This window comes from Micromesistius poutassou (genome assembly GCF_964030765.1).
Source record: "Micromesistius poutassou genome assembly, chromosome: 3".
Classification (NCBI taxonomy): domain Eukaryota; kingdom Metazoa; phylum Chordata; class Actinopteri; order Gadiformes; family Gadidae; genus Micromesistius; species Micromesistius poutassou.
The window spans coordinates 19,991,114-20,016,169 of record NC_140273.1 but is presented as its reverse complement, the minus strand read 5'-3'; the positions used below and the strand labels follow the sequence as shown (position 1 = coordinate 20,016,169).

At 43.8% G+C, this 25,056-nt stretch overlaps 1 protein-coding gene across 1 annotated transcript; it reads left to right on the top strand.

The window, feature by feature from the left end:
- Positions 1-18,825: 18,825 nt before the first annotated feature.
- LOC311340687 (uncharacterized protein) lies at positions 18,826-20,484 on the top strand. The gene is made up of 3 exons (XM_084465559.1): positions 18,826-19,137; positions 19,924-20,061; positions 20,166-20,484. Exons 1-3 carry the CDS (start codon positions 18,867-18,869, stop codon positions 20,312-20,314), a joined length of 558 nt encoding a protein of 185 aa, XP_084321685.1. The 5' UTR covers positions 18,826-18,866; the 3' UTR covers positions 20,315-20,484.
- Positions 20,485-25,056: the final 4,572 nt, after the last annotated feature.

Sequence of the window (25,056 nt, the reverse complement as noted above, 5' to 3'; positions counted from 1 at the left end):
CGAACCCCAGTCTCTCGCGTGACAGTCAATTACCTTAACCACAACATTGTCTGGACCATGACCAAAAATAAATAAGTAAATATATATATATATATGTATATATATATTTATTTATTTATTTATTTTTGGTCATGGTCCAGACAATGTTGTGGTTAAGGTAATAAATAAATATATATATTTATTTATTTTTGGTCATGGTCCAGTCAATGTTGTGGTTAAGGTAATTGACTGTCATATATATATATTATGGCGACGGCGTGCGTATCCTCTCCCCACGGCGGCGGCGTACGTATCTCCACACGTGCATTTCACACGATGTTATCCTTCTCCTGGTAATCCTGGCACTGTTCACTCGCCATAAATTCAGACAAAATGTACGTCTACTCACGGACATCTGAAGAAGTTCGTCGCCACTAAGACGCCTGCTAACCTACGTCGCCGTGAGAACGCCTGAACTAAAACTTAAGAGTTTTGGTCTTTTTGACACACAAAAACTAACGGTTTTTATAAAATGTCATCAACTTATTCATCAACAAGTATTTGGACATATTAATACCAGAAAAAACAAATAATAATAAAAAAGAAAAAAATATATAGACTGGGAATCGAACCCCAGTCTCTCGCGTGACAGTCAATTACCTTAACCACAACATTGTCTGGACCATGACCAAAAATAAATAAGTAAATATATATATATATGTATATATATATTTATTTATTTATTTATTTTTGGTCATGGTCCAGACAATGTTGTGGTTAAGGTAATTGACTGTCATATATATATATATATATATATATATATATATTATGGCGACGGCGTGCGTATCCTCTCCCCACGGCGGCGGCGTACGTATCTCCACACGTGCATTTCACACGATGTTATCCTTCTCCTGGTAATCCTGGCACTATCCACTCGCGCGTTGACGGCAGACGGCTGGTAGGCCTACGCGTCCGCCTACCGCCGTACCAAGGCGGGTAGCTCGGAGGAAGATTTGGATTATTACAACAACAACAACACCAACTATTTCGACGCTCTGATGTCACGATCAACCCAAAACGTGTCATCGCTCACCCAAGTTGTTTCTATTATCATTGCTACATTGTCTCCAGCATATGGCGCGATTATGGACAGTATATTTTATTAAACACTCAGCTTCTGGTTAGTTCAACTTTGAGAATAGATTAACGGCGATTTTTTTTTTTATCGCCCGATAAGAGTCTCGCGTTAACGCAGCACGTTAACGCCGATAACGGCCCACCACTACGCAAAATATTATGCTCCTGTGCCACCACGCTGAGAAAAAAAGACTGATGGACAACCACATAAGCCACATTTTACAAACAAACACCACCCATGCGTGCGCCAATTGAGACGATCAAAAGGGTTAAAACAGCGCCACCTGGAACATGAAGTAGCGTGTTGAGTCGTATTGAGATGGATCCGTGTGGACGCAAATGTTCTTGAAACGATGCCAGGGAAAACGGAGAAAAAAAAGATCGTTTTGGTACGTGGGGTCGCAACGGGTTTCAGAGAGAGCTGGGAGAGCGTCGCCGATCTCTCACCAGTAGGCCTACAGTAGCCTACTGGTCGGCTCCCACCGGCACATCGTCGGTCGTTTGCCTCCCCGCTTGGAGGACAGCACACGTGAATTTAAAAGTTTGTTTTTCAGCCTAACATAGTAACTGTCCGTTTTTCATTCAGACTATTCCATAACAGATCCGACACTGGAAAGGGTTTAAAAGACTTAAAAAGAGAGACAGTCCTGACGCGGGGGACGGAGCGGAGGAGACGCAACACAAAAAAGATGTTAACTTAATTAACATGATACTCACAGGTCAACACAACGCAGGTCCAAAGAGCACACAGGCCGAGTGGAAGACAAGCAACAGACATCTTCAGCAACACACTGCTGAGAAGTAACGCAAAATGCGCCTGCCCCAAAAAGTAGGTGGACCGTAGTGGACCGTGGGCGTAGGTTGCACATAGCGCACATACCTTCTCTCCTTCTGTCCTGTTCTTTACAATATTTAGCATTCCGGTGCTGTATCTTCTGAGTGGCGGGGGTTGCTATGGAGATGCCCATTCCACTTCCTGGTAGGACGGAGAGGACCTTGTACTGGAGAAGACAGACGGACATGTCGTACAATGTTTAACTGTTGATCAGGTTTGACATAATCCACAAATATTCCCTCCGTACGATTCGCATCATGCCAGCCGATAACTAAGCATTTGGGCGTAATTCGCACAGGATTGTTGACGGGGGGGGGGCGAACCCGAACCGACCGCTCCGTGATCGGCCGGCCCAAACGCCGCGGCCACAACGGCCGCCGTTGCGGAGGAGGGGCCACGCGAACCCGACAAGCGTGCCGCTCCGTGACTGGCCGATTCTTATGGCGAGTGAACAGTGCCAGGATTACCAGGAGAAGGATAACATCGTGTGAAATGCACGTGTGGAGATACGTACGCCGCCGCCGTGGGGAGAGGATACGCACGCCGTCGCCATAATATATATATATATATATGACAGTCAATTACCTTAACCACAACATTGTCTGGACCATGACCAAAAATAAATAAATAAATAAATATATATATACATATATATATATATTTACTTATTTATTTTTGGTCATGGTCCAGACAATGTTGTGGTTAAGGTAATTGACTGTCACGCGAGAGACTGGGGTTCGATTCCCAGTCTATATATTTTTTTCTTTTTTATTATTATTTGTTTTTTCTGGTATTAATATGTCCAAATACTTGTTGATGAATAAGTTGATGACATTTTATAAAAACCGTTAGTTTTTGTGTGTCAAAAAGACCAAAACTCTTAAAGACCGGGTAAACCAAATTCAGTATTTTTCTTCTTATCATATTAATTAGGCCTTAAATGTGTCCCTCAAAACATGTAAAAAATATTTTTCCCATTCATCATTTCCTTGAGGAGCTAGGCCTCAGAGAATGTTCTGTGTGCAGGTTTAAAATGGGCGGGTCTACATCGAAGACCGCTTTACGTAAAGCGGTCTTCGATGTAGACCCGCCCCCTGCTGCCCTCTAGGTATAAATACATTAACCGCGCACTAGCATTCTGTGGTTTCACCCGTCTATGGTTTTACCGCTCACGAGTCTGGTTTGAATTGTCAGTTTGCAGCTAGCTTGCCCGTTATGCCTCTTCAACCTCGTTGGTGCATCTTCCCTGGATGCCACAGTGGGAAACGTAACGTTAACGGTTCGTTTACTTTATTTAAGTTTCCGACCGAAGACGGTCTCTCTCCGGTGATGGGCGTGGTTTCCTGGCCTGCAGCGCACACGCCCCCACCGTCCTGAGCCAGGGATTACTGCTCATTTTTCATCAACTTTGAAGCATAATTTTATATACTTCGCGATTTTTTTAGTCCTTCAAATTTGGCAGGGTGGTTAATAATATATTTTCCTGTGGTATTATAAACTCAAAACCCATAATTATTCTTGGTTTACCCGGTCTTTAAGTTTTAGTTCAGGCGTTCTCACGGCGACGTAGGTTAGCAGGCGTCTAATGCCGCTTTTCCACCGCCAGTATGGCGAGTGAATATGGCGAGTGAACAGTGCCAAACCTAAGGATAACCAGGAAGAGGCGAAGGAGCAGTCTAACCCTACGCCGCCGTGAGAACGTGTGGAGGTTTGTGTGGGACTGATTGGGACTGCAGACGAGAGACCAGCAGCGACGCCACGGCGACTGCATGGAAGTTCCGTCCACCGGCGGCGGTGTCACGGCGACGTACATACGGAAATTCAGACAAAATGTACGTCTACTCACGGACATCTGAAGAAGTTCGTCGCCACTAAGACGCCTGCTAACCTACGTCGCCGTGAGAACGCCTGAACTAAAACTTAAGAGTTTTGGTCTTTTTGACACACAAAAACTAACGGTTTTTATAAAATGTCATCAACTTATTCATCAACAAGTATTTGGACATATTAATACCAGAAAAAATAAATAATAATAAAAAAGAAAAATATATATAGACTGGGAATCGAACCCCAGTCTCTCGCGTGACAGTCAATTACCTTAACCACAACATTGTCTGGACCATGACCAAAAATAAGTAAGTAAATATATATATATATATGTATATATATATTTATTTATTTTTGGTCATGGTCCAGACAATGTTGTGGTTAAGGTAATAAATAAATATATATATTTATTTATTTTTGGTCATGGTCCAGTCAATGTTGTGGTTAAGGTAATTGACTGTCATATATATATATATTATGGCGACGGCGTGCGTATCCTCTCCCCACGGCGGCGGCGTACGTATCTTCTCCACACGTGCATTTCACACGATGTTATCCTTCTCCTGGTAATCCTGGCACTGTTCACTCGCCATAAGTGAACAGTGCCAGGATTACCAGGAGAAGGATAACATCGTGTGAAATGCACGTGTGGAGAAGATACGTACGCCGCCGCCGTGGGGAGAGGATACGCACGCCGTCGCCATAATATATATATATATATGACAGTCAATTACCTTAACCACAACATTGACTGGACCATGACCAAAAATAAATAAATAAATATATTTATTTATTACCTTAACCACAACATTGTCTGGACCATGACCAAATATAAATAAATAAATAAATTAATATATATATATTTACTTATTTATTTTTGGTCATGGTCTAGACAATGTTGTGGTTAAGGTAATTGACTGTCACGCGAGAGACTGGGGTTCGATTCCCAGTCTATATTTTTTGTTTTCTTTTTTATTAGGGTCCGGGCAGCTAAGCTGCCGGGAACCTATTGTATTCCTAGGAATTCTTTCTTCTTCTTCTTCTTCTTCTTCTTTCTTCTTCCAAGGAAGTCATACTTCCCATGGGTGAAAACTCACCAAACTTTGCACAAAGGTCCAGTCCCATGCCAGATTCACTCAACTCCAAGGACATGTGCCCCCCCCTCCTAGGGGGGGCACAATAAGCGTTTAAATTTAAAAACTTAAAAAATTCCTACCAAACCAACGGTAGATGCTACAGTGTTGAAACTTCACCACAATGTAGCCTCAATACTGCTGAAACTTTAGTCCACTTAAACTCATTACAAATTATGAAGTCCATCACTCTGTTTTTTTCAATAACTGTAAAACTTTTAAAATGTATCTCCTCCCACAATTTTTGCTCAATTGTCACCAAACTTAAAGCAAAAATTGATCCTACAGTGCATGAAAACGTATGACTGTAAACAGTACTGTAAACGTATACCATCAAATTCTTGATAAATACATTTTCAATCTTCCTGAAAAAAATTGAGAATATTCTGGAGTCATGGTTGATGAAGTTTGGCAAATATCAGAATTTTATCTCAAAAACTGAATTTTTGAGAACATTTTGAATTCTGCTCTCATGGGAACAACTGCAGCCAATGTGAGAGTGGAATTTTTAAACATCATATTTTCTCTTATGAAGCAAAACACTTATCATTAAAAACAAATCACCAACATTTCCATGCTGTCAAGATGCAATTTATGTATTATCAGATTTTTGTTTAGATGACTGAATTTCTGAAATTTTGACTGCACGACAGTGAATGGCTTACTCAATTTGTGAAGCCACTGTTGAAATGCCAATTGCTAATTAGCCAATTAGCTCAGTGCGATAGACAATGGTCTTTGGTTCCAGAGGTTGTGGGTTCAATCCTCAACTGGTGCAAATTGAACATTATAAGGTCAACTGTCCTGTCTTCCTATTCTCCTGTTTGTTGCTCAGAATTTGCCAAAATTAGCCCGGACCCGACCCATTGCTGCGCAGCAGCTATAATTATTATTTTTTTTTTCTGGTATTAATATGTCCAAAAACTTGTTGATGAATAAGTTGATGACATTTTATAAAAACCGTTAGTTTTTGTGTGTCAAAAAGACCAAAACTCTTAAGTTTTAGTTCAGGCGTTCTCACGGCGACGTAGGTTAGCAGGCGTCTTTGTGGCGACGAACTCGTTCAGACGTCCGTGAGCAGACGTACATTTTGTCTGAATTTCCGTATGTACGTCGCCGTGACACCGCCGCCGGTGGACGGAACTTCCATGCAGTCGCCGTGGCGTCGCTGCTGGTCTCTCGTCTGCAGTCCCAATCAGTCCCATACAAAATTTCACACGTTGTGACGGCGGCGTAGGGTTAGACTGCTCCTTCGCCTCTTCCTGGTTATCCTTAGGTTTGGCACTGTTCACTCGCCATACGCCAGTACCAACTCGACTCGACTCGCCTCGACTCAACTCGGTTTGGTTGCGTTTCCATCTAAAAAAGTACCTCTTCAATGTGGGCGGGTCGTAGAAAAGAACCTCTCCACCATGGGCGGGTCGTCATTAGGTTTTAATCACGGGAGACGCGATTCCCGGGAAATCTGAATCTGATCAAGACTATTTCCTGATTCCCGGGAAAGGTTATGATGGGAAATAAAATAAAATAAAATAAAAAGCGCAATGACTGCGCGTCTATTGTTGTCATACGGTAACGTTGATAGAGGCGAAACTCGAGCCCTAGGAAAGGAACGACACTGAAACGAAACAGTGAAACGCCGGTCCGTGGACTCCAGCCACGCCGGACACACACAACCACGCCCGACACACATAACGACGCGCAGCCTAACTCTAGCCCCGGGAAAGGAGCGACACACACGGCGAAACGCTGATCAGTGTCCCCCTCGGGAGCGGGTTCGTGGACTCCAACCACGCCGGACACAACTTAACTTGAGTGAATATTCCCATTTACAGCCGCTGGCCAATCAGTTACCAGCAGCCTGTTTACGTCACACAAAAGTACCTACTCCGCTGGCATGGAACCTCGACGGAGGTAGTACTAAAAAAAAGTACCCGGTACTAGGTACCAGGTACTTTTTTTGCCAATGGAAACGCAAATAAGGCGTGGCGAGTCGAGTCGAGTCGAGTCGAGTCGAGTAGGTACTGGCGGTGGAAAAGCGGCATTAGTGGCGACGAACTTCTTCAGATGTCCGTGAGTAGACGTACATTTTTATGGCGAGTTAACAGTGCCAGGATTACCAGGAGAAGGATAACATCGTGTGAAATGCACGTGTGGAGAAGATACGTACGCCGCCGCCGTGGGGAGAGGATACGCACGTCGTCGATTATATATATATATATATATATATATATATATATATATATATATATATATATATATATATAAAAGACAGTCAATTACCTTAACCACAACATTGACTTATTGAATATATATAATAATATACATAATATATATTTATTTATTTATTTTTGGTCATGGTCCAGACAATGTTGTGGTTAAGGTAATTGACTGTCACGCGAGAGACTGGGTTCGATTCCCAGTCTATATATATATTTTCTTTTTTATTATTATTTTTTTCTGGTATTAATGTCCAAATACTTGTTGACATTTTATAAAAAACGTTAGTTTTTGTGTGTCAAAAAGACCAAAACTCTTAAGTTTTAGTTCAGGCGTTCTCACGGCGACGTAGGTTAGCAGGCGTCTTAGTGGCGACGAACTTCTTCAGATGTCCGTGAGTAGACGTACATTTTGTCTGAATTTCCGTATGTACGTCGCCGTGACACCGCCGCCGGTGGACGGAACTTCCATGCAGTCGCCGTGGCGTCGCTGCTGGTCTCTCGTCTGCAGTCCCAATCAATCCCATACAAAATTTCACACGTTCTCACGGCGGCGTAGGGTTAGACTGCTCCTTCGCCTCTTCCTGGTTATCCTTAGGTTTGGCACTGTTCACTCGCCATACATTTTGTCTGAATTTCCGTATGTACGTCGCCGTGGCGTCGCTGCTGGTCTCTCGTCTGCAGTCCCAATCAGTCCCATACAAAATTTCACACGTTCTGACGGCGCGCCTCTTCCTGGTTATCCTTAGGTTTGGCACTGTTCACTCGCCATAATCCTTAGGTTTGGCACTGTTCACTCGCCATACGGCTGCCGCGACGCGCACCGGAGACGAGCGTGCCGTGGACCTGTAGCGAGAGCACGTCCCGGCGCCGTTATATTTTCCCGCGTTTGAGTTTGTGATAGTAAGCGTGTAGTAAATTATACTAGAGTTTGTGATGCATTTTGGAAACAGGAGATGAGCCCCTGGTCTAATGCGCCACCTGGCTTGAGAAACCCGTTCTCAAAGACTTACTTTTAGTCATTATTTAGGTAGCACACACATATTATGAATGCCTTCGGCAGAATTCAAATGAGCCATTTTAATATAGATTAATCTAGATTCATTCCAAGATTAATCAGGTTACAAGAGGTTACGCTCGAGGGGTGTGGCGATGACATCATCGAAACGCAAGTATGCGTTTTGGCCGTCCAGACGAACACTCAAGGGGTGCGTTTCAGAATTTATTCACCCTGGGACCTGGTTTCAGAAAACTCCGTTTTCATGCGATGCGTTTACAGGATTCGTGTGGACGATCGGCCAAAACGATGCAAAACATCTGCGTTTTAACCAAAAAACGGCTCCGTGTGGACGGGCGAGACAAACCTCCACCGAAAGGTTTCTTTTTTTTTTTTACATGTATTTTTATTGTTGTTAAAACAGGTGTACAATGTCATACAGGTTGTAATGTTTCACAGTGGTTACAATTCTTTTGGCGACAGTGTATAATGTAACAAGAATTACACAGCATTTTAACAATTTACATTTTTATAAACCCCATCCAACCCTAACAATCCCTTTGCCGGTGAAGAAAATAAATAAATAATAATAATAATAATAATAGTAATAAAAATAAAAAATAAAATAATAATACATAAAAAATATAAATAATAATTAATTATCCCAAGATGAAAGTAATTTACGTTGAAGCTTGTTTACTAATGAGAGGGGAGAGTTGCAAGTTTGTCAAAATAAACCAGTAAGGGGTCCCATACTTTGTAGAATTTTTTGGTTGATCCTCTAAGAAAGTATTTAACTTTTTCAATTTTTAAAAACATCATCATATCAGAAAGCCACATTGATGCCTTCGGTGGTAATTGGGATTTCCATTCTAAAAGTATTCTCCTCCGTGCAATCAGCGTTGCAAAAGCAATAACATTTTTCTTGCCAGTGGCTATCGCAGCGTCAACCCCAAATATAGCCACTAAAGGGCTAGGTTGTAGATCTAGGCCAAAAGCAACATTCAAAATCCCAAATATTGATTTCCAAAACTCTCCCAGCTTGGAGCACGACCAGAACATATGAGCCAAGTCTGCTTTGGTGGCTCTACAGCGATCACACGTCTCATCTATTTCAGGGTATATTTTAGCAAGTCTGACCTTACTATAGTGAGTACGGTGGAGAACTTTAAATTGAATCAGATTGAGACGTGCACAAGAAGAGGTTCCATTCACACAGCTAAGAGCTCTAACCCACGTCTCATCTGAAATGACTGTCCCTAATTCTTCCTCCCATTTTGTCTTGATGTTGTCTGTTGATACGCTGCTAAATGACATAATTGAGTTATATAAATTAGAGATTTGGCCCTTTAAAGTTATGGGAATCTTCAGTATGACATCCAAGTTTGAACTCTCAGGTAATTGAGGAAACGATGGGTTGAATGTTTGAATAAAGTGGCGGATCTGAAGATATCGGAAAAAACTGGATTTAGAAATAGAGTGTTTATTGGCCAAATCTGTGAAAGTAGGAAAAATATTATCTATGAAAAAATCCTTACATTTAGTAAGACCCATAGTGTTCCATTGCATAAATGTGACATCAAGATCAGCGGCTGGAAAAAGGTGGTTATAACATATGGGACTTAGCATAGAAAGGCCAGACAATTTAAATGTTTGCCTAAACTGTATCCAAATTCTTAATGTTGAACGCACTACCGGACTTGAGGAAAACCGTGATGGGGAGAGAGGGAGTTTCGTTGTTAACAGTGCAGGAAGTGATGACAGATTACAGAGCTTTGCCTCTTCATTGCACCAACCCGTGTCTGGGGCCTGAAACCAGTAAATTATTTTTTGGAGATTCGCTGCCCAATAATAAACCCTGAAGTTTGGGAGAGCGAGCCCACCCCCTTTTCTTGGCCTTTCAAGCAGTGTTTTGCGAAGTCTTGAAGATTTACCTCCCCATATAAAACTTGAGAGTAGGGCATCAATTGAACGGAAGAAGGATTTTGGTAGGAAAACTGGGATACTTTGAAACAAGTATAAAAATCTAGGCAACACATTCATTTTGATGCAGTTGATTTTCCCAGCTAGAGAAAGGTAAATAGCACTCCATCTCTCGAGGTCAGATTTTAGTTTCTCCATAATAGGAGCGAAGTTGGCTTTAAACAATTCAGAAAAAGAAGGGGTGATATTTATTCCTAAGTACTTAAAACCGGAATGTGATATACAAAATGGCAAGTCTGTGTCTGGAATCTGCTTTGCCGAATCATTGATAGGGAAACACACACTTTTTGAATAGTTAATTTTATAACCTGAAAAACCACCAAAGTCAACCAGAATGTTCAATAGTTCAGATTTACAGGATAGCGGGTCCGATAAAAAAATTAAGAGATCATCAGCATACAAGGAAGCTTTATATTCCATCTCCATTCTTCTAATGCCATGTATGGACGGTGTAGTTCTAAGCTTAATTGACAGGGGCTCGATCGCTAAAATGAACAGTAATGGGCTAAGTGGGCAGCCTTGACGCGTACCCCTAGATAAAGGAAAATACTGTGAACATAATTTGTTAGTGACTACTGCAGCTTTTGGAGATGAATACAATAGACGAATCCAAGACATAAATTTCGGGCCAAACCCAAATTTACCCAGTACCGCAAAAAGATACTCCCATTCTACTCTGTCGAATGCCTTCTCCGCATCCAGGGAGACCACCACCTCTGGTCGCACCCTAGACGCTGGAGAATGCACCACATTCAGGAGTCTACAAATGTTAATGAATGAGTGACGGCCTCTCACAAAACCGGTTTGATCATTTGAAATGATATTTGATACTACGGTGTTTATTCGAGAGGCCAGAATTTTCGACAGTATCTTAATGTCCACGTTCAGTAAAGAAATAGGCCTATAAGAGCTGCAATCCGCTGGGTCTTTACCAGGTTTCAGTAAAACTGTGATGAGAGCCTCTGTGAGACTCTGTGGGAGAGCTGTCTGTTCAAAAGAGTACTTAAACATAGTAAGAAGCAAGGGGATCAGTTTTAAGGAGAATCTTTTATAGAATTCGACTGGGAAGCCGTCCGGCCCAGGGGCCTTCCCGCTCTGCATGTCCTTAATTGAATTCTCCACTTCCTGTTGGTTTAGTGGTCTTTCCAGGTTGTCCCTTTGTTCCTGCGCAATTGTTGGAGTATTCAGGGTTTCTAAGAAATTAACCATAGAAGAAGTGTCCTGAGGAAATTCTGAGGTATATAACTCAGAATAAAATGTTTTAAAAGTATTATTGATTTCCTTGGGATCTATTGTCAATTCTTGAGGTGTTTTCCTAATTGTTGATATGATTTGGGCAGACGACTTAGCCTTTAACTGGTGAGCAAGCAGGCGTCCTGCCTTCTCCCCATGTTCATAAAAGAATGCTCGTGATCTTAACAAGCTATGTTCAGTCTTTTCAGTAGATAATAAATCATATTTTGCTTTCAGATTTAATTTTTCTTTGTATAGTTCAGGTGTTGGAGTCGTTGAATATTGATGATCAATTTTAAGAATAGAATCAATGAGCTCTTCCTGTCTCTGTTTTCTTTTTTTATTACGTGAAGCTGAAAATGATATTATCTGTCCCCTCAGTACGACTTTGAATGTTTCCCATAATATGGATGGTGATACAGAATCATTCTGATTGGTCAAAATGAAATCATCTATTGCTTTAGATATGAACTGACAAAAATCTGCATCTGAAAGCAATGCTGTGTTAAGTCTCCAAGCTGGCCTTGGTGGGCAATTGAGTGTAAAGCCAATATCAAGAATAACAGGTGCATGATCAGATTCTACAATAGCAGAGTAGTCTACAGATTTCACTGAGGGAAGAAGACGCTTATCAATAAAAAAATAATCTATTCTAGAATAAGACTGATGAACATGTGAAAAACAAGAGAATTCTTTTTTGCTCGGATGTAAAAATCTCCATGGGTCTATACAGCCAAGGTGCATCATATGACTCAAAAGAGCTCTAGACATTTTTGATGGAGGTGCAGATTTGGGATTTGACCGGTCCATGGCTGTGTCCATCACACAGTTCATATCTCCGCCAAATATTAGGTGATGAGTATTTAAATCTGGTAATAAGGTGATTATCTTCCTGAAAAAATCTGCATCATCCCAGTTGGGGGCGTAAATACTAACTAAAACCACCGGGGTGTGATAGAGACGACCCGATACTATAACATAACGTCCCTGGGAATCTGAAATTATTTTTGAAGCAGTGAAGAGTACTTTTTTATGGATTATAATTGCAGCACCTCTAGCCCTGCTACTAAACGTTGAATGGTACACCTGGCCTATCCAGGCCTTTCTAAGCAAAACCTGATCCTGTACTCTAAGGTGCGTTTCCTGCAGAAATGCAATTTCAGTGTGCAACCGTTTTAAATGTGAAAAAATTCGCGCCCTTTTCACTGGGCCATTCATGCCCCTGACGTTCCAGCTAATAAAACGTACTGCAGACCCTCCAACCAAATTTGTGCTCGCACTATTCATTGCTCAATAAACAAGAATATTGGGTAATGATAAGGCGTGCATGTATGGTGCTGTATAGCCAGATCGAAAAAAAAAAAAAAAAAATGGAGAACGGGATAATAAAAAAAAAAATAATAATAATAAATAAAAAAAATAATAATAATAATAAAAAAAAAAAAAAAGGAGCGGCATCAAACTAACCCTTGAACATGTGCTAACTCTAGGTTCGTTCTCCGAACAGTAACGAACCGCAGCTATCTTACTGTGACTAAACTTCCAATAGCCCATACGTTATTTCCCCCTACACCATGCTCCCCACTATCACTCTAAGCATACAAACTCAGCGCATTTACTCAGAGATGAATAACATTGTTGTTCCCAACCAACATAAACAACCGCCATTATTATATCAAGTAGGCAGGCAAACTTTAATTCACAGCCCCTATCACACTTAAGTATGCATCATTTGGATCACTGCATACATAGACAGGATAGCTGGTTAACCGAAAAATAAATGCATCCGAACCATGGGATCTGAACAAATAGGCAAACCATCTTGCTGGGGCTTTGCCCCTCTCAGGTTGTAACGTAACGTTAAGCAGTTGTCAACAAGCATTCCGCCATCAACTATGAAAGCAACACAGACTGACATTTGCTTCACTAAAATGCAACGGCTCAAAACAACCAACCTTCAGGCATAATGACCATCCCAGCCCGGTGAAGCAAGTCTACCCGAAGCTCCGTCGGCCTCCGACCAGTCCACAGAATCAGTCAATTGGGCCGGCAACCCGACGGTCATAGAACACCTTGGCAGCCTCTGGTGAGTGGAAGACGAGAGTCTCATCCTCGAACTGAACCCGAAGACGCGCTGGATGTAGCAGGCTGAACCTTATCTTTTTCTCATAGAGGAGCTGCTTGACGTCTTTAAATGCTGCGCGTTTCTTCGCCAGGCCCGCAGACATGTCCGGGTAGATCCTCAGTTTGGAGCCGTTAAACTCCACGTCGTGCGTCCGGGCCCACCGCAATGCCTTTTCTTTTTCCTGGAAGCGATGGAAGCACACCACAAAGGGACGGGGCGGCTGCCCTTCTCTGGGTCTTTGGCCGGGAGAACGATGAGCCCGCTCCAACTCCGGGGTTTTTTCAAAAACCTCTTCGCCCATTGCTTGCCTTAGCAGGTCGGATATGAACTTGACAGTGTGTTGGCCCTTCTCGCTGTCCTCCGGGACGTTCAGGATCCTCAGGTTTGCTCTACGAGAGCGGTTTTCCAAGTCATCCACGCGTTCGAGCAATGTCGCGTTTTGCTCCTCCAGGCGTTTTATTTTCCGGTCCGCTGTGGATATCGCACTGAAGTTATCCCCAGCCAGAACTTCGGTTGCGCTCAGCCGTGCTTGAAAGCCACTAACAGTCTGTGTCAGTGCATTCACGGAGGACTGGAGCGGGGCAATCGACTCATGGATTAAAGCAGAAATGTCCTCCTTAAGCGAAGACCGTTGTTTCGACAACTCAGCCACAAGTTGACTCACGGAAACACCCTCGGCGTTTGCGGTCGTTTCACCGCCGTGTGGGCTAGCGCTAGCCAAAGCAGCTACCTTGCTAGCTATGCTAGTTCGGGTTGTTGGCGGGGGCGCACTGGTCGGCTTATTCTTGCTCATATCGCCAAAGTTGGTGGCCTTTTATCTGTCTGATATAAATTCAATGAAATGCCCTGAGTGGTGCTTTTAAAAGTTAATTTTGATAAGTTGAGTGGGGAGCTCTGCCTTCACACGTCCTACCCCTGCATGGCCAAACCGGAAGTCCCACCGAAAGGTTTCTATTGGGATCACTGTCATGAATTAAGACGCATGGACGGTAGGCTACTATGGTAGTTCTGACTGTCACGACATGGCCTGGTGGTGAATGTGGATTAACCTGCACTCGAACAGAGCGTGTGCACTGTCTCTGCCTACGCAATGTCTTAATATTCACACGAGAGAACTCATCCCTGATTCTGATTGGCCCGCTGTCAGAGCTGATCAGAAATCTAGCCACGCCCATCGCACGCTGCTGTTGCTCCCTCAGTTCCCCATTCCCCGAGCGTTGTCCCTTGCCTCGTCCTCAGCTGTAGTGTGTTTCTGGAGATGTCTGCGGCGTATCTCCCCCTCGGTCTGTGTTCTCTGTTTACCTGGGTTGTGTTGACCTGTGAGTATCGTTTTAATAAGTTAATATCTCGTTTAATCGACGAACCGCATTTCTGTTGTGTCTCCTCCGCTCGGACGGGTCCGAACTGTCGCTCTTTTAAAGTCTTTTAATCCCTTTCCAGTGTCGAATCTGTTATATTCTGAATAGTCGGAATGGAAAACGGACAGATACTCTGTTGAAAGGCTGCAAAACAAACTTTTAAATTCACGTGTGCGCTCTCTCATCGGGTCCTCAAAGATGCAATGCGTTTTTCCATAAGGACTCGTGTGGGTACAGTGAGGTCTTTACGACCCCGGGAAGTAAGAGACAAAGTTCCCCGCTCAACCGGTTTTTATTGGGATCACTGTCATGAATTAAGACGCAGGATAATTCTGTGGTCTGGTGGAAATGACCTGGTGGTGTTGTGGATTAAACCAAACACTTTAACACTTTAACAAAATACGTTTGAAAGAGAAATACTCTATTATCACTCACACTCACACAGTGATGATAACCAAACCTGAGTTGGTTTGAAGAAATGTTATCAGCAACTTGGTCCCCCACAGAGCGTTATGGTGTGCGCGCTATATGTGCAACCTGTCGAGCCCGTGCTGTGACGACACACTTCCCTCCCACTCCGCATCTATACACGCCCAATGATAAAGGGGCAGGGGAAATAAGAGAAAACAAGTTCCCAGCCAGTGTTGCGTGTGTTCTCAGCCGTGCGAGGATGTCTGTTGCGTGTCTCCCCCTCGGCCTGTGGGCTATTTGTACCTGCGTTGTGTTGACCTGCTGTGAGTATCATTTTAACCAAGTTAACAAGTTTGTGTTGTGTCTCCTCCGCTCCGTCCCCCGCTCGGACGGGTCCGAACGGTCCCTCTTTCTATTTTAAAACCTTTCCAGTGTAGAATCTGTTATGGAATAGGCTGAATGAAAAACGGACAGATACTATGTTGAAAGGCTAAAAAACAAACTTTTATATTCACGTGTGCTGCCCTCCAAGCGGGGAGGCAAACGACCGACGATGTGCCGGTGAGAGCCGACCAGTAGGCTACTGTACTGGTGAGAGATCGGCGACGCTCTCCTAGCGGGTCCTCAAAGATTCAAAGCGTTGTTCCATGCGGACTCGGTCTGAAACCCGTTGCGACCCCGGGAAGTAAGAGACAAACCTCCACCAAAGGTTTCTATTGGGATCACTGTCACTGTCATGAATTAAGACGCATGGTACTATGGTAGTTCTGACTGTCAAGACATGGCATGGTGGTGTTGTGGATTAAACGGCACACTCGAACACTTTAACAAAATACGAGAGGTCGAGTTTGAAAGATAAATAGGACTTTATTATAAGGTGACCAGATTTCTGAGTCAAAATCCGTGGACATTTTGGGTTCAGCGGTGTAAAAACATGTAGTGTTTTTGTCATAGAAAACTTAAACGAACGGGGACACTGCTGCCCCATCCCCCCTGTCGGACGGGATTGTTGCCGGGGAGGGTTCGGGATTGCGGGGGACAGCAGTAGCCGGGGACAGGTCACTGAAAACGGGTACTGTCCCCGGAAACCGGGGACGTCTGGTCACCCTACTTTATTATCACTTGCACGGAAGTAATTAATAGCCAAACCTGAGTTGGTTTGACAAAGATATGTTATCAGCACAACATATTTGGGACCAGGGGCGTAGGAACGAGTTTAACATTGGAGGGGACACATATCGGAAACCTGACAGATCCATTAATGGTTCGAACAGAAATATGTCATAAATGAACTACACTGCAAAACATTCACAAATGTATTTTATTCTTCTAAAAAGATACATTTGTAAAGGAAAACACATTTTGAATGGCAGTATTGAACTGATACATATCAAATCAATTCTTTAATTGCAGGCCTTATCATACAGTTTTGTAGACTGATAAATAACATGGGAAGAATATTTATCTAAATTTGAATTCGTATTTTCTGAATACCTTTTCTTTTCTTAGTTGTATCTTATGCCTCAATGAACAGACACAGGCAAAGGTTAAGGTTAAAGGGAAAAACAGCGTCAAGAATTTTAACATATAGGCCTACACCAACTTGTTTTTACTCTTGAGTGTGTGTCTCTCAGCTGTCTGTCCCTGCTCTGAACACCCTAAAAGGAAACCAGTCACAATGTGTGTGTGTGTGTGTGTGTGTGTGTGTGTGTGTGTGTGTGTGTGTGTGTGTGTGTGTGTGTGTGTGTGTGTGTGTGTGTGTGTATAAACCTGTTGCGACCCTGGGAAGTATGAGACAAACCTCCACCCAAAGGTTTTTATTTGGTTCACTGTCGCTTTGTCCGTTAATCATGGGCTACATGGTGCAATGATTCCAGTGTACTGTAGCGCCGACGAAGGAACCACACGGCAGTCGGGTTACACCGCAAGACCAAGAGATCTGCCTTTATTGAACACCACAGAACACACAACCAACACAGGGCTTATCCCACCACCATAAACATCTTGGTGGTGGTGCCCCATTTCTCCCAACTCCACCTTCACCTAGGTCATGTACACTAATAATTGCACAACTGCAACCACCTAATGTCAGTACCGCAAAGGAACCAGGAGGGCACGGGAAGGTCCAACTAATAACGGTCTGAACCCTCCCGTGATCCTTTGTGGCACTCAGGACCGGCGTCCCCCCCCCACAGTCACCACAGTACCTACTAGGGGTGGGAATTGATAAGTTTTTATCAATATCGATGCCATTGTCGATTCTGCCTATCGATTCAATTCCTTATCAATTCTCTTACCGATTCCTGAGTAGTTCATTGAGTGGCAAAAAAGGAGTTCTACAGTCTTCTGCACCAAAAGCAACCATTACAGAACAACACCATGACAGGATATAGAGTAGGAAAGAAAATCTAGGGGTAGGGCCAGCTGCCTGAGAGCTATCGGTGTCATCATCAGCATGAAACCGGAAGATATTTGTATGCAGATCGCTCTGCCTTATTAATAAAAACGACTGTACTACTATATAGGGCTGTCACCCCCCCCCCCCACAAAAAACAAACAAACACTAACCGAGATTCAATCACAAATGTAGGCTATAACGTGACAAGAGGAGACATAAACAGGACTAAGGCCATATCCTCTTTGTTTGAAACAGTATATCAACTTAATCAATATAAAGTGTCACTATGCATATCACAAAATTAGGCTATGCAATGAAAAACTAAAACGGAATCGGAACTGCACAGCGCAAACAATGACGTGACAACTTAAACAGGAGACATGACTTGATCTGGATCAAGTGCGGCTCTCTTTTTATTCACGGTGTTACGTGCGGCGGAGAACACATGTTGGGAGCGCACAGACGTGCCCGGCACACACTGGGATTTGCGCGTCAATGTTGAGAGAAGCGGGTTTATTGCAGCCCGTCTCTCCACCAATGCAGCGTGTTGCTGTCGGCGGGGATGACTTGGGGTCGCAGTTTACCGCTCAGGCTGGCTGCTCCGTGCGTTATCCATTTTCGAATCAGGATATATTATTTGCTTGATTAGCGCGCTTGACTCGTACGCAGGCTTTTGAACACATGGCACTCGACGAGAAAACCAGAAAACGTCACGCAGGGATCGATAAGAAGAATCGATAACGTTGGAGGCGTACAATTCCGATGGAATTGGTTAGTTGGAACCGGTTCTGAGTAGGAACCGGTTCTCGATTCCCACCCCTAGTACCCACCTGCCTGCCTGCCCAGGCCCATCTACTATGCACTCTGTCTGTCTATCCATCTACTCTGTGTCTGTCCAGTGTTTATTTCCATACCTACACACGTGTGTGTAGGTATGGAAATAAACACCTTAACGGCTTGTTTGCTCTTGTAAGGTTTTGTTGGTCCTTTTTGCAGCATCGTAATCAGATCAAATACGGTCCGATAATTAACTGTGTTCTTAATGTTATCACCTCCCTCAGAAACTACAGCTGAATCTAACAGTGCGCAGATGGCGTTCCCTGAGCCTAAATACAGCGGTGTATTGAGACACTCGTTGCATCAATTGTGTTTTCAAGCAGGTGCTGGCATCACTGAGTTGGTCACCGAGGTTTCCACCAGAGAGGGAGACGATGCCGTCTTACCGTGTGCTATGGATTCTCCTGTGAACCTGAAAGATGGGGCCTTTGACTGGAAGAAGAAGCAGCAGGAGGTGTTCTACTATGAACAGGGCAGTCATTACAATAACGGCCGGGCGGGACAAGACCCCCAGTTCGTGGGCAGGGTGAACCTTCTCCCAGGGGGGCTGCAGGCCGGTAACGCCTCCGTGATCCTGTCCAGCGTGACCCAGGGGGACAGTGGAGAGTATAAGTGCGTCTTCCTGCATCCTAAGAGTCATGAGAGATGGATCCGGCTGACTGTAGGTGAGTGATTGGTCCGGTTTGTTCAAGTCTCTCACTCTCAGCTCTTACCTACAGCACCTTAAGTTTAATTTGACCATGAGGGTACTTTGTCAAAGAAATTATAAAAAGGAAACTGACCTTTTTATGTTTTTAGAGCCTGGCAGGTGAGTTAGATTCCTGCTGATTACCGCACCCCTTCCTGTGTGTACCACAAGGATGAGGGGTAGGGGTCTAGGGGTAGGGCGTAGGGTTGGACTGAGGGTAGGGGTCTAGGGGTAGGGCGTAGGGTTGGACTGAGGGTAGGGGTCTAGGGGTAGGGCGTAGGCTTGGACTGAGGGTAGGGGTCTAGGGTTAGGGCGTAGGGTTGGACTGAGGGTAGGGGTCTAGGGGTAGGGCGTAGGGTTGGACCGAGGGTAGGGGTATAGTGGTAGGGCGTAGGCTTGGACTGAGGGTAGGGGTCTAGGGGTAGGGCGTAGGGTTGGACTGAGGGTAGGGGTCTAGTGGTAGGGCGTAGGGTTGGACTGAGGGTAGGGGTCTAGGGGTAGGGCGTAGGGTTGGACTGAGGGTAGGGGTCTAGTGGTAGGGCGTAGGGTTGGACTGAGGGTAGGGGTCTAGTGGTTGGGTTGAGGCCTGGGCAGAGGGGTTGGTCTTGGGTCGTGGCCTGGGTAGGTGTTGGGTCACGGGTCAAGGTGGGTCAGGGCCTGGGCAGAGTGGCAGGTCTTTGGTCAGGGCCTGGGCAGAGTGGAAGGTCTTTGGTCAGGGCCTGGGCAGAGTGGCAGACCCTGAACGGAACTGTGATCCCTGCAGAAGAAGCACCGACGGCCGCCTCCTCAGACAGCGATGGCCGCTACTCCATCAGTCAGTCTGTGAAGGTGACGGCGCCAGGCAACTACACCTGTCTGCAAGATGTTCACCCTGCTGTCAGAGACACGATCCGAGTGTTTGGTGAGTGTTTCCAGTCAGCCGTCTTGAAGGGATTGTTGAGCACAGAAACATGTTAATGTGGTAATGGTACTGAGAATAACACTCTCCTCTCTCCTGTGCTTCAGGCTATTGGTTGGCCAGCGATTGTGAAGAGGTCTCCTGGAAGGCTATTTGTGTCATTTTGTCCATTCTCTTCATTCTCCTTATGTTATCATTTGGAGCTTACAAATGTTATACCAAAAAAAAAAAACCCATCAAAGCTAGAATTTTGTGATGCACCTTGATGTGGGGATTTGTGTATATAACGCGTGTTCAGAATCCTCTAAGTCACTGCTTCTTCCTCTCCTTCCCCTTCTCCCCCTGCTGTCTTATTGAAGCAGCCTCCATGGAGACTTAAGCTGCAAGGACCACGCTTATTTATTTTAGACTTAGTTTAGTTTATTCGTTTATTGAGATAGCCCCCACACAGGCTCAGACCGCCACGACCGCTCTCATCTCATCTGGTGTCTGGTTTACTGGGATAGCCCCCACGTAGAATCAAGCTGCGAGGATCGAGCATATTTCGCTTATATCTAGTTTGCTTGTTTGGTTTATTGATATCTAGTTTGCTTGTTTGGTTTATTGAAACACTGCCCACACAGTCTAAACTAGCCACTACAGATGAAAAATAGCCTTTTGGCTAATTCTGCCATTTTTAACCCATGTATGATCATGTGTTTTATAAATTTGCACTGTCCCCTTCTTAAATAAACTGAATTGAATTGAAACAGACTCACTTGTTGACTCTAATAGACATGAGAAGAAAAGAGCGTGTAAGCCTCTTACGAAAAACCCCAATAATGATTTAGTATTTAGACTCTTCCAATGAATCGTACTTTTCTCTATTATCTTATATATTAGACTCTGTTAACATTTAACCTCTTTCTCTTGACCATTCTTTTCTCTATCATTGTGTAAACAAGTTTTTTAAATCTAAATAAAACTACCTTACTACGTGTTGTAGTGGGCGATTAAATCAGTGCCTCTGTGATTGATCCGGCTCTCCAGTAGGGGCCCGACTGACGATAGGTGTGTGGCGCATGACACAAACAGGGTTGATGGTGACTGGTTCGGAGAGTGAGGCAATTTAAATAGGTTCAGAATTGTTACCCGCTTCGTGGCCCACAGGGACTGAGGTGGTAAGAGACACCCCAGAGTTCGATCGAAACGCGTGTAGCCTAAATTTAGTTTAACCTCGTAGGGGCTTAAACGAGTGACCTGTGTTGGACACATAGACCAGAGTCTTCCTCCACCGAGCTTAGCCGAGGATCTCTTAACACGTACAAAGAGGGCCGGTGCAGGTTAAGCCCCGGGGCCGAAGAGAAACCAGTATAGGGTACCCCCCCCTCCTAGACGTCAGGAGAGGTCTTCCCACTTAACACTATGACACCACTAACCCCACTAACCACTAACACCATGACACCACCACTAACACCATGACACCACTAACACCACTAACACCATGACACCACTAACACTATGACACCACTAACACCACTAACACCATGACACCACTAACACTATGACACCACTAACACCATGACACCACTAACACTATGACACCACTAACACTATGACACCACTAACACCATGACACCACTAACACCACTAACACCATAACACCACTAACACCATGACACCACTAACACTATGACACCACTAACACTATGACACCACTAACACCACTAACGCCACTAACACAATGACACCACTAACACCATGACATCACTAACACCACTAACACAATGACACCACTAACACTATAACACCACTAACACAATGACACCACTAACACTATGACACCACTAACACCATGACACCACTAACACTATGACACCACTAACACCACTAACACCATGACACCACTAACGCCACCACTAATACCATGACACCACTAACACTATGACACCACTAACACCACTAACACCATGACACCACTAACGCCACCACTAATACCATGACACCATTAATACTATGACACCACTAACACTATGACACCACTAACACCACTAACACTATGACACCACTAACACTATGACACCACTAACACCATGACACCACTAACACTATGACACCACTAACACCATGACACCACTAACACTATGACACCACTAACACTATGACACCACTAACACCATGACACCACTAACACTATGACACCACTAACACCATGACACCACTAACACCACTAACACCATGACACCACTAACACTATGACACCACTAACACCATGACACCACTAACGCCACTAACACAATGACACCACTAACACCATGACATCACTAACACCACTAACACAATGACACCACTAACACTATAACACCACTAACACAATGACACCACTAACACTATGACACCACTAACACAATGACACCACTAACAGTATGACACCACTAACACCACTAACACCATGACACCACTAACGCCACCACTAATACCATGACACCACTAACACTATGACACCACTAACACCACTAACACTATGACACCACTAACCCCACTAACCACTAACACCACTAACACTATGACACCACTAACACCACTAACACAATGACACCACTAACACAATGACACCACTAACACAATGACACCACTAACACAATGACACCACTAACACCATGACACCACTAACACCATGACACCACTAACACTATGACACCACTAACACTATGACACCACTAACCCCACTAACCACTAACACCATGAAGGTTCTCCCACAGCCCTCATGCTAGAAAAACCCATTATAGGCAAAACATTATAGGCGACAACCTGTACAGCAGAACGTACAATCCTTCGGTTGAGCGAGGGACACTTTTGGTAATCTGAAGGTGTGCAGTTGAATTGAAACAGTTTACTTTTGATACCAATTTTCTACGAGAAAGTGTTTTAGTTATGGAACAATGCTTCCTCAGGAGCATTTCTTCATCGTGCTCCACCTAGGCCACTCAGGTCCTCTGGCACTGGCCTTTTAGTTGTTCGTTCCACGGGTGAGGACAAAGACCTATGGCCCTCGCCTCTGGAACAGGCTGCCAGAGGAGCTGAGAACATTACAATCTGTGAACACATTTCAAAGAAACCTTAAGACATACCTATTTAATTTGGCTTGCACTTTTTCTATATATCTCTATATTTTTTTTCCATTGTATTGTTAAGCACCTTGTATTACAATATACATACAATATACAAATTTGCACGAAAGGTGCTATATAAATATAGTTTGATTGATTGATTGTGTTCTGTTACATGTATGTTAAATGTAATTGAATGATTAGTTGTATTACTGATTCACTGATGCCACCTACTGGCGAAAGTTATTAGTGCTCGGCAATACGTCTTGTGTGTTGGTGGAAGAATTTTTTGAAAAATAACCCTTTAAATGGTTACTTCTGGTGAGATTTTTTTGGGAAAAATTTACAGATTGAGCTTCCAAATATGACATAACAACCAACAGAGTCAAGGTATCTGCTGAGACCAGATCATTGTGCAAATGTGCCTTGAACTTGGCAGAAACTAAGTTCATCTTTTATGTCCATTTTCAGCTATTGCTTTGATATTTATCATAAGCCTTAGAAAAAATTTATGAAATTTTTTGCAGTGGCTCTGACAATCCAGCAGCGGCGCATATATGTGTATATATATATATATATATATATATATATATATATATATATATATATATATATATATATGTGTGTGTGTATGGATATATATATATATATATATGGATCAGGACCTCCCCCTCAGCCCCACCCTTTCATTTTATATGAATAAAGAATATGTGAGGATGCTGTTGGTGGACTATAGTTCAGCCTTTAACCCCATAGTCCCCCCAGACTGGACAGCCAGCTCAGGGGCCTAGCCATCGATCCCAGCCTATGCAACTGGATCCTTGACTTCCTGTGGGATGGAAACAGGGGGTGAAGATGGGTTCTCTCCGGCCCCTGGACCCTCAGCCCAGGAGCCGGGAGGAGCACACCGACCAGGGGCTGACAAAAACACAGCAACGCCTAATTCACCCCAGGCGGCTGAAAAGATTGGCTTGGGGGGCCCATGATCCTGGGGGCCTTCTAGACGTACAGCCCGCTAATCTACCGCTATTCTCCCGACGGGCCGTATATGTGAACGACAAATCCTGACATTGGACATCCTGAAAAAAAGACTACCCCTGAGGTAGTATTTTAGCCGGCGGAAATGTTAATTACCTTATATGTGAATGAGCAGTAGAATGTCGGCATTTCACACCAGTTGAGTGGGCGTGTTGATGACGCGTCAGTCTACGTTTGCATGTCATTGAATGGCACCCTAAACGATAATCAGCCTGTTGCCTTTTGTTCGCTGAATGGTTTAATTCTTTTCATTCTTTTCAGAGTCATTCGTGGTGAACGCTAAATGATAGGTCTTATCGTAACACTCAGGTGTAGTCTTTTTCAGTATTTTACCTCCCATCATTGTGATCACAATTATTATGAAGAAATTCAGAAACTGTTTTAGCCTCAGACTTTGATATCAATGTATTTTTTGATTCCTACTATATTTCTAGTTGGATTCCTTATGAATATGAACCCGCCCTTACTGAATGCGATGTATTCAGTGGTCAGGGAGCTGAGCACGAATAACTATGAGCTGTGTGAAAGTTCAAGGCCAATGGCGTAACAGCTCTCCTTGTCCGAGTCAACCTGATTCACCATTCATAATCCACCCAATAATGGCCATCTCTCAGGACATTACAGCGCTGTGGGGAAGAATGCTGCCTTATGCATCACAACAGCCACAGACGTAGCTTCTTCTTCTATTGTCTATTCGCTTTGACCAAATGGGACCAGAAAGTATTACTTTAAAATCATGCTTCAAACGATTCTTTGTATTGTAGGCCTGTAGAGCTACTTCAGTACACACAAACATAGGCTACATACATGTTTAGGCTGGCTAAACTCATGTTCAGGTCCCAAGACAGAGGACCACTTTATATATATATAT

Coding starts and splice junctions, on each gene's coding strand:
- LOC311340687 (XM_084465559.1), top strand. CDS start 18,867: ATGGATTCTCCTGTGAACCTGAAAGATGGGGCCTTTGACTGGAAGAAG. Junction 19,138..19,923: donor ATGGATCCGGCTGACTGTAG/GTGAGTGATTGG, acceptor TGATCCCTGCAG/AAGAAGCACCGACGGCCGCC. Junction 20,062..20,165: donor AGACACGATCCGAGTGTTTG/GTGAGTGTTTCC, acceptor CCTGTGCTTCAG/GCTATTGGTTGGCCAGCGAT.